General features: G+C 34.1%; 1 protein-coding gene across 2 annotated transcripts in view; it reads left to right on the top strand.

Moving 5' to 3' along the window:
- Positions 1-1,860: 1,860 nt before the first annotated feature.
- Positions 1,861-11,093, top strand: part of LOC137810968 (uncharacterized) — a 34,561-nt gene continuing 25,328 nt past the window's right edge. For both annotated transcript variants that reach the window (XM_068612487.1, XM_068612486.1), the window contains exons 1-9: positions 1,861-2,317; positions 3,136-3,851; positions 4,774-4,899; positions 4,982-5,067; positions 5,724-5,832; positions 8,098-8,193; positions 8,685-8,747; positions 8,837-8,896; positions 10,532-10,600. In XM_068612487.1, coding sequence (XP_068468588.1) covers positions 2,260-2,317; positions 3,136-3,851; positions 4,774-4,899; positions 4,982-5,067; positions 5,724-5,832; positions 8,098-8,193; positions 8,685-8,747; positions 8,837-8,896; positions 10,532-10,600 — 1,383 coding nt within the window. In that variant the 5' untranslated portion in view covers positions 1,861-2,259. The remainder of the gene's footprint in view (positions 2,318-3,135; positions 3,852-4,773; positions 4,900-4,981; positions 5,068-5,723; positions 5,833-8,097; positions 8,194-8,684; positions 8,748-8,836; positions 8,897-10,531; positions 10,601-11,093) is intronic.

The following is an 11,093-nucleotide window of genomic DNA, read 5'->3' as shown; positions in this document are numbered from 1 at the left end:
CAACAGTAGTGGCTCCATTCAAATCCTTCATACAAGAAGGAGTAGCAGAAGAAAACTTTGATTCAAGATTTTTTTTCTTTTCGTACCACTCGCCCAGTAGATTCACCACCCGCGCTTGAAAAACCACTCAGATCATCAGAAGCAGAAGTAGAACTTGAAATAGACATTTTACCTTTAAAGAACAAACAAAGCTTGAAACGTGGTAGCTCTCACAAAACCCAAATAAAACCGTAATAAGTTGAATGAAATGCCTATTTATAACCTAAAACAAACCCTAGATACTGAAAAGTCACAACACTTTAAAACCGTTCAAAAATTGGTCATCTAATGGTTAAAACAATGTCGTTACGTCAAATCACTTAGTCTGAGCAAAATAAATGATGAGAAACGAGGTATTTAATATCAAATCAAATCATATCTCGAAACTATTATATTATATTCAGACATAAATATTTTTCTTAAAACTTAAATAAAAATCTTTATGCCTCGGGGGCCAGTGTACTGGTAGGCTAAAACCGAGAGGTTAGGCCGAAAACCACATATAGAGATAACCGAAAGGTTATGCCAATAAATGTATAAAAGAATAAAACTAAAATATATATTATTATTATAACAGGGTCCAATTAGATAAAAGCCTGCGTTAGGGGGTGCGTAAATAATAAAACGGTGTAGAAAGAAAGTCCAAAGGTAAAGTGTAAGCCCATTAAGAAAACTGTATAAATAGGAGGTCAACACAAGAGGTAACTAAGAGTGATTTATGTCTAATGAACATAAAACTATTCCTGACTTTGGCATCAGAGCGCCTTGCAGGTACATCCATCCATCTGTGTGGAGGAGAAACCGAGAGCATCCAATCCGAGGAGAAGCCGAGAGAACCCAACCCGAGGAATAGCCGAGAAAGCCCAATCTGAGGAGAAGCCGAGAGAGCCCAATCTGAGGAGAAGTTGAGAGAGCCCAATCTGAGGAGAAGCCGAGAGAACCCAACTTGAGGAGCAGCCTAGAGAAACCCAAGATTGAAAGATCCGTGAAAGAAGTTAGTCTTGTCAACTTATTCGAGTGTTCTCAGTCCTTGTTGTAAGAACAATAATACATATTTAATATTGAACTGAAATTGATTTCACATTACCCTCAATGATTTAACAAACCAAAGGTATAATTTAAATATTAAAATATAAAAAAGTTGAAAGTAAAGTTGACTCATAAAATTTGCAAAAATATAAAAATTGAGTGATATTAAGTTTATGTTAAAATTAGCGGAACACAACGCGAGAGAGCGGATGTGTATTTGTATTTCTTATTTTTTTATTTATTTATATATATATATATATTTATGTTTAATATTAAAATTTGAATAAATAATGTTATTATTCGTTTATTCGCATACTTGTATTAACAATATAAATTTATATTACATTGTGAATAAAAGAATGTTATTATCATTATCATTATGTAAAATCATTATATTTTGGTGTGAATTAACTTAACTAATACGAGTGATTGATTATTTTTTAAAAATTTTGTTTCCTACGAAAAAATATTAATTATAAATAAATTATAAAAATACACACATAGGCGCGCACACAAAAATATATATATATATATATATATAAAATAAAAAAAAACACATTCTATACCGGATAATATATAGATGAAAAAAAAACATATTTTATATATATATATATATATATAAAATAAAAAATTACACAAAATATTTAAATATATACTTAGTATAATATTGATTAAAAAAAAAATGAAGATGACAGGAAAATAAAGTGCTGGAGACACAAAGACATTAAGCTTATGTTAAAAAGAAATAATTTCCAAAAGGGTAAAATGGTAAATGTATTTATAAATATAAGCACTACCTCGTCGAGTAAGTCCAATTCCCGGTGGTGCTGAGTGGAGTCCCGTAGAAGGACGAGAACGCGACACTAGAAAGAGGAGGGGACGTAGTGTTCCTCAATGCTGCTTCTCAAGCCCTAACAAATTCTATACTCTCTAACTTAGTTACTGCAAATTCTTCTTCTTTTAACTCCTCCAATTCCTCTCATTTCTGTTTCAAATTACTCTCTCCCAATTTCATGAATGAGAGGTTTTGTCTAGGTTGCTAGCAGAACCTTTGAATTAGTGTTACTTCATTGAACCCTAGAGATAGAATCATAGCATAAGCGTTTTAGATTCTGAATCGTTCCTCTCTCCCAAAATTGGACTAGGGTTCCATCCTTTACTCGTTTCCCCTCTCACTTTTACAACACCAAAATGAGTCCTGTTCAGAATTTCGAACAACATTCTCGCCATCTAGTGGAGTCTGACCTCCGTATGCTCTCTCTCTCTCTCTCTCCCTTGCTGCAACAATCATTATTTATCATTATGTGCGCTATATTTACTGTTTGATTGCGGATTGAAATGAAAAAAATGTTGTCTGATGACGGAAACTTAGACACTGGATGCTTTCACTATCTGTTTACGACTGTGGTTTTATTTCTGATTATTTTTATGTGTTCTATTGCACTAGGAAAGTGGATTCGAGTATGCATGTGCTGTATTGGCATTCAAGTGCTTTCAATTTTCGCTATTTTGACATTTGACGCTTATTTTCATGTTCTTTTGAGGCAGGAAAATGGATTCAACTATGCCTGACCTGTTTTTTATTGGCATTGAAATGCCTTCAGTTTCGTTGTGTTTGACACTTGGTGCTTATTTTCATGTCTCTTGCCGTAGGAAAAATGATTCAACTATGCCTCTGTTTTATTGGCATTTAAGTGCTTTCAGTTTTCATTGTTTTGATATTTGACACTTATTTTCGTGTTTTCTTGCATTAGGAAAGTGGATTGAATTCAACATTGGCTGTGTTGTACTGGCATTTAAGTGCTTCCAGTTTTTCTTGTTTTGACATGTAGCACTTATTTTCATGTTCTTTTGCAGTAGGAAAATGGATTCCAATTTGCCTATGTTGTATTGGCAATTAAGTGCTTTCAGTTTTTGTTGTTGACATTTGGTGCTTATTTTCATGTTCTTTTGCTGTAGGAAAATGGATTCAACTATGCCTCTGTTGTATTGGCCAGTTTTTTTTTGTACTTTTGACATTTAGCATTTATTTTCCTTAATAATTGTTTTTTTCCCGGTTGAAAACAGCGATCCAGGCGAGGCTGCAGATGGTCATGGAGGTTAGGGACAGTCTAGAGATTGCGCACACTGCTGAGTACTTGAATTTTCTGAAGTGCTACTTCAGGGCATTCTCGGCAATACTGCTACAAATTACGAAGCCACAGTTTGTGGACAATCCAGAGCACAAGCTTAGGAATATTGTAGTTGAGATTTTGAATAGACTTCCACACAGTGAAGTTCTCCGCCCCTTTGTTCAGGACCTCTTGAAGGTTGCCATGCAAGTGCTTACAACTGATAATGAAGAGAATGGCTTAATTTGTATTCGCATAATCTTTGACCTTTTGAGGAACTTTAGGCCAACTCTAGAAAATGAGGTCCAGCCGTTTCTAGACTTTGTCTGCAAGATTTACCAAAATTTTAAACTGACTGTTAGCCATTTCTTTGACAACATGGCAATGACTGGGGAAGATGTCAAGCCCATGGAGACTTCACTTTCTGATCAAGGTATAAACACCACCACTGCAACTGGTTCACAGCTTAATCCAAGTACTCGCTCATTCAAGATAGTTACGGAGAGTCCGCTGGTGGTGATGTTTCTGTTTCAATTATACAGTCGTCTTGTGCAAGCTAATATTCCTCAATTATTGCCATTGATGGTTGCTGCTATATCAGTTCCTGGCCCAGAAAGGGTTCCTCCTCATTTGAAAACTCATTTCATTGAGCTCAAGGGTGCACAGGTTAAGGTAGGTGTTTATGGCAAAAATGAAGTCTGGCTAAATTTTTAACCTAGATTTTATTAGTAGTTATATTAGTAAGTTGAAATTTTAGTATTTTTAGTACTTAGAAGAATAGTACAACATATTTCAGTATGGTTTATGGGATATGTAATAACATAAAAATTCTCCTGATCTCCATGATCGTCATGAGCACCAACTACTTGGATTTTGAATTTTTTCAACACCTATCACATAACATGGCATAATTTGGCTACCAATCACTAGGGAAATGAAGCTAGTGTTTGTTTGACTTGCTCTCTGCTTTAATTTTCAGTTGATTTTTTTTTCACTAATAATTAAAAGGTGGCACATTTGTTTTCACCGTGTTCCCTATTTACACACTCCTGGTAAAGAAATGGGGAAGACAACCTTTTTTTGTTCCAATTTCCTCCTAAACTAAAATAAGGTAACATTTTTGTAGTTATTAGTGAAAACATACTAATTGCATAAGAAAACAATGACCTCAAATATTTCCATTTGTTGAAGGCATCATAGAACTTATATGACAAATTGTAAAGACCACGTTTTCAAATGAAATAACTACTTTTGTTTCCTTAAATATCTAGCTTTTGTGTCAGCCTTCTATTACTCTTAATTTCGCTTCTATTACCTTTTGCCTCCTTTTGGTCCCTTGTTGTCTTGTCTATGAAAGACAGATTTGGAAGTCCTTTAAGATTTTCAACGATTGTGATTATGAGAAAAAGTATGAGGTGAAAGACACACCTCGAGGATGGTCAATTTGGCATTTGGTTCACCTGTGGATTTATATTCTATTTTATCATAGTTATTTTGGGGTGAACAATTGCAAATGAAAGCCACATCCATTAACTAATCCTTCACCTGATATAATATTATTATACACTCACTAGTTTATTTTTTGTTATTGCAGACAGTTTCCTTTTTAACTTATTTATTGAAGAGCTATGCTGATTATATAAGGCCACATGAAGAAAGTATATGTAAAAGCATTGTGAATTTGCTTGTAACATGCTCTGATTCTGTATCCATTAGAAAGGTGATACGGCTGTTGCTCTTGTATTTTTTTTTTCTGTTGGATTTCTCTTTCATTGGTTTAAAGACAAAGATGTTGGATGCAGGAGTTATTGATATCTCTGAAACATGTCCTTGGAACAGATTTCAGGAGAGGTTTATTTCCTCTTATTGATACTCTGCTGGAAGAAAGGTAACATGATGACCTATTATGAGATCTTGATACAGATACACTTCCGATAGAGTCCAAATAAGGGACTTCTGTTAATACTATTTTACATTAAATATAAATAACTGTTTGAGTGTCAAGTGGCTATTATCTTATGTCTACTATATTAGGTTAAATGTGACTTAAAAAACCAATGTCATTATTATTATGTCAAAGTACATATCTAGAGAGAACCTTTTGGTGATTCTCTTTTCATTTTTGAGAAGCTCAATGGTGGTGCAAAGTACAAACTAGACGGGTGTAGATTTTTCTAATAGGACACTCGTGTAGTTATTGAGTAAAGAAGAGTTAAACTGTACGAACTAACTGTATTGGCATCGGAGAGTTATCTGTCAATTGTATTGAGAGTCATAATTTCGGTCATTTATTATCCATGTTTCTGTAGCTTCTTGGATATTTGTTCTGGATTTGTGTTTCCAATATTAGATGTTTGAGATCCTAAATCAAAGTAAAAATTGAGTTGTGGGGAGGGGATCTAAATGTATAAATCCATGTTTGTCAGGAAGTAGAGAATTTTAAAAAGAGGACCAGGAATTTAGAGTAGTCAAAGTAAATAAATCTGAACATCTATACAACTCTGTTGAATGTTCTCTAATGTTGTAGATAATTCAAATTTTTAGGGTTCTAGTTGGGACTGGAAGGGCATGTTTTGAGACATTGAGGCCCTTGGCTTATAGTCTTTTGGCAGAGATTGTACATCATGTTCGGCAAGATCTTTCCTTATCACAGGTATGATATTTTCCTCCATGTTGTTTAAGACAGGAGTTGTCTGTTATTAAAGCAATTTCATGCAGAGTAGTAATTGGATTTTTTCAAGTGTCATTGCCATCGTAAACAGTTGTTTACTAACTAACACTATTGTATAATATAGAGCACCATATTATTAATTGTGGAATGATTTTTGAAATGTCAATTTGGTCATTGAAAGATTATGACATCAAATTAGTCATCTAATGATGACTTTTAGATATTGACTATAATTTGGTTCCAGTAAATAGTAACTTTGGACTCCTGATGTCAAAAAGTATCATTTGGGGACCAAGTTAATCTTTCAAGGACTACAAGGAGGGTTTTTCTTAAACAAATCATATAATTTTTGTCAAAAGTTAAATAAAATAACTATTGGAAGCATATAGTAATTCAACCAAACATATGTTGGAAACTACAAATTAAAGTTGATCAGCAGTAACAAGGGTGGAGTTATTCAGCAAGACATTGTATGAAGAGTTTGGAGCAATTATGGGTTTTGTGAAGAGTAAAATAGAGAAGGTTTTTGCTTGTGTAGGGAATCTGAAGTGATTTGGTGCATTTAATTGGACAGGATGAATGTTTTCAAGGATAATGTTTTATTGTTTGGAATGGAATAAAGTAGTGTTATGAGCATGTTTGTGATGCTTAGCTAATGGCTATTCCAATGGGGTTGCTGTTGGATATAGAGAAAGATTCGAAGCCTTGCCTAGTTGAATTGTTTTTTTCTTTTTTATACTATTGAGTGAGTGTCATTTTGGATTATAATATCTTTACTCCAATTTTCCTTATTCTACTGTTTAATTAAATTTTTTCTCATATATAGCAAATCTTTCACAAAGAAAGGAATGTACACACCAATAGTGGAAAAACATTAACAATTAGTTTAGGGAAAAGTAAGAAAGGAATATCAATTAGTTTATGAATACAAAAAAGGTTTCTACATTTAATTTTAAAGGGAAGAAATATATGTTGCACAAGCAAGTGGATTACTAGGGTTCTATAATTGAAAGCATGTCTCCTTGGAGTTCAATACATAATTATTTTTTATACATTTGTTCCCCCCAAAATCTGATCAAGAACATGACAATAATAATTAGGAAGGCCAGTAAGCCCAATAACATGAAGAACTTGGACCTTTGTTCTAGTTCTTGAGAAGGAGTGGAGGGAGGAAGCAATAACTCATTAAAATCATGAAAAAGAGCATTTAGTTTACCCAAATATTTAGCCATTGTACCATCAAGACATTTGGGAGGTGAGGAGATTTTGACACACTTCATAAATATTTTGAGTATCATTGGTGTATAATAATTTCGCCTATTCTCAAACTTTTGAACACGTACAAAAAAATTGTTTTAAGGATGAGTGTGGATTTAATAGCAATGCATAATTGAGCTTTAATTTTTAACCAACGGGAAGCCTAATTTTCAGCAACATTGCGAACACTCTGGGTAAGATGATGAACATAACCTTGACTCTTAAGTCATAATTTAATATCCGAGGTCCAAGTGTCATAATTAGTTCCTTCTAATTTGTCAATTAAGAGATGAACATTGACATAATTAGTATAAATAGATGAATTAGGCATTGTGGCAGCGGAAGAAGCCATAGATCGAGTTGCCTGCCAATTGGCGGTAACAGCGGCGACTTCGGCTCTGACGGCGGCTCCGGCAGCGATGAGGTGGTGGGGCGACGGCTGGGAAACACTAGTGAACAGTGGGTTCACCAAAAAAAAAACCCTAACCTTATTCTCTAGATAACATATTAAGAATAAAGAAAATAAATATAGGATTAATTAATATCCCTTGTGTAAAATACACACATAGGGTTGTATATTTATAAATGAAAATAGTAACAGAATAACTGAAACTATGTGCTAAGCTCGTTACCTTCAACATTTATGAACTACATAGAAACAATAGTTCTATTATTTTTACCGTCAACAGAATTTGTGAGAAATTTTAAGCATTTGATGGGGTAAGACGAAATTTAATATTTATATATACATGGAAACATTTCTGAGTTGGCTGACTATTTTTTTTCGTTGTGTTTCTGCATATATTTTTAACTGACAAGGTTTCGGCTAGATGTGATCTTGCTAATTTGAACTCTCTGTGGTTGCAGTTTTCGCGAATTATTTCTGAGTTAGCTGACAATATTTTTTGTTGTGTTTCTGTCTGCATATATTTTTAACTGACAAGGTTTCGGCTAGATGTGATTTTGCTAATTTGAACTCTCTGGTTGCAGTTGTCGAGAATTATTTACTTGTTCTCAAGTAATATGCATGATGCTTCTTTATCATTGAGCATCCACACCACTTGTGCTCGCTTGATGTTGAATCTGGTGCTTATCCTATCTCTTAATAATATAGTTAATTTTATTCTCTCTTCAATTTTCCAACATCTGTCTCCATGTATATTAGCTCCTAGGGTTTTGTAGAAAAAGTACTACTATTATTTGTGATGTTCATTTTAAGCTATTAAAAACATAGGGAGCTGCCTCCTTTAAATTGGGAGTTCAGAGTCTGACTAACTGCTTTTCATGTGGTTGGGGTGTGTGGTTATATCATTATTTTTATTTTCCTCTCTGTTTTTGCTATTCTTCTCTCTCTTTGGACTATTTATTGTTTTCTTTATCTTGTAACTTCTTCCTGAATGTTAATTTTTTTGCTTGCTTCTAGAATGTTTTTCTTTTTAAGTTATTATTTGTCCATCATTACCTCTAACATGACATGCAAAATTTGACTTCTATTTCTGTCTTCTTCTACGCACCCAAATTAGGATTTGCTATCTGATTAAATTCTTGAAATCTTCTTATATTTCCTTTTGATATAGGTGGAACCAATTTTTGAGAAAGGGGTTGATCAACAATCTACAGATGAAGCAAGGATTCTGTTGGTCTGTTGCTTGATATTTGCTAGATTTTTGCAATGTCGTATTCCACTTCATCTCCTTACGGGATTGACATTAATTGTGTTGCTTTGTAGGGCCGCATTCTAGACGCTTTTGTTGGGAAATTCAGTACTTTCAAACGGACAATTCCCCAGGTTACTTGGGTCAATTTATAGTTCCATGTCATGTCTAACTATTTCCTCATTATAATTGTGTATCTGCAGTTTAATTATTATGGAGAATTGATGGTAACCTTTCTTGGGGCTGGTCACAATTGTTTTCTTGGAGTACAACACATTTCTAAATACACACGTGATGCCCTAATATTTTTCTGGTCTGCTTGTGCTATTGCAGAAACCAGGACTCTTTTTTTGGCTTTGTTTGGCTGCAATTTTCATTAGAATAAGCTTTTTTGGGATTTTTGATGTGAAGTCTTCCCTAATCATCTGGTTTAGTTCCTCCAGATTAAATTTAAAGATTTTGTTGTGGTAAAGAATCCAAAATTCTAGGGGCATGGCTTTGCCTTAGTAGCTCTCTGGTGTCTAGGCTGGCAAGGGATGCTGGATTTTTCAGGGGAACTTAATATTTGGGAGATGGTTGTTTTTTCAGCTTGTCTGTGTTGTTTTGCTCTTGATATTTGTTAAAACATTGTTTTGTTGCAAGGCTATACTTTGTTACATGTTAAAAAGGGGCATCCTAACTCAAAGGTTTTAATTAAACTTTGAAGCATATCAAGTTAGGAGAAGTATTTAAAGAAGGCACAAAATTTGAAGGGATAATGAATAGGGCATTGGAAGCTGTTGACTTGTGCTAGGTGATTGTCATTATTGAATGGTGTGTGGTAGTGATCTGTCCTGGTGGTGGTGAGGCTAAAATGTATTGGTTAGTATGATGGGTAATAACAGGAAGAGAGGTGAGGGGATGGTTGGTGGCAAATTGTGAGAGGGATATGGAGGTAACCCTCTTCTGGTGCTTGTGGTGTTTCAGTATTCCCCTTTTCATTTATTTTCACTGCCCATGTCAACTTCCCATCTGCAACGAACCCAATAACTAAGCCTTAGATTTCAAAGAGACTAGAAAACAGACAATGGAGAAAAAAAGTAACAGTTATGTGATGTAAATTGAATGCAAACACAAAAAAAGAGAAAAAACTCATTCCGAAGGTCTCTCTCAGTTCCCCCTTTTACAACAAAGCTATTGATTATTTTCTAATTGCAAACAATTTTGCATGATTCTTCTTTTAGACTTTACTCCTGTCCTACTATTCCTGCTCCTTTACTCTAACTGTCTATCTAATTCTTAACAGTTCATAACCCCTATCCAAGTCTGTGTCTATTCTTGAACTGCTTTATCTTTTTTATTCTTCTGTCCTGGGTCACCATCGAAGAGTGATGTCTTTTGATGTCAGCCGTGGAGAAGTGATTTTAGGTGTTTTCCATCAGTGCAAGTGTTCTCTGCCTTTTTGATTTGTATAATTTTGCCTATTTATAAGTTTTGTTATATCACCTGATGTGGTTTGAAGTTGTTCTGCAAACATTTCCTTTGTACAATCAATTTATAGCAACCTATGCTGGTTCTGACAAAGGAGCTTTGCTTTTGATTTTAGGATCTGATGGAGAGTTCGGTTACCACCTGAGCAAGGCTCAGGTGGCTGATCAGTAATCTCTAATTAGTCTCACAATGTTTACAATTTATTGTGTTTTAGTTCTATTAATTTGTATCTGCGGGTTATTGTTGCCACATTTCTTCATAATCTTTGAGTAATATGATTTATTGCTATTTTTTTATAGCTTTTGGAGGAAGGTGAGGAAGGAAAGGATCGTGCTACCTTGAGATCAAAGCTTGAACTCCCTGTGCAGGTTGTTATAAAAGTTCTGTTTGCAATTCCCTTTCTAGCTATATAATGACACTTAGATGTTTATCTTCACATTTAGTATGGTGTCAGATTGTCATGATTTGCATTGTTTTGTACTATGTAATTTTCTGGAAGGAAACAAAGAAATATTACTCACCAGGATAGAAAGTAAAATAAATTAGGATGGTTAACAATTATCTGTCTTGAATTACTTTTGAAATAAGTGAGGAAAACTGCTTATTCTTTTTTTTCAATTATAAGTGAATATTGGGGGATATAAATGAGAGAAGCTGCTAATTCTTGTTTATAAGAGCTGAGGGTATGATGCTTAAAATATACTTTCAGCTCTCTAATCTTGCGGGATATTTAATAAACAACATCAATTAAGCATTTTCAGTTTTTCACTCTAGGTGGGGTTGTATCATATGACTAAATTCCTCTAATATTTTGTGCTAAAGTTTTATTTGGTCTTCTATTAGAATATTTCCCTTTTATGA

The sequence above is a fragment of the Phaseolus vulgaris genome, chromosome 2, assembly GCF_000499845.2.
Source record: "Phaseolus vulgaris cultivar G19833 chromosome 2, P. vulgaris v2.0, whole genome shotgun sequence".
Taxonomy (NCBI): domain Eukaryota; kingdom Viridiplantae; phylum Streptophyta; class Magnoliopsida; order Fabales; family Fabaceae; genus Phaseolus; species Phaseolus vulgaris.
Note: the sequence above shows the minus strand (reverse complement) of the source record. Positions and strands in the feature narration are given on the sequence as shown.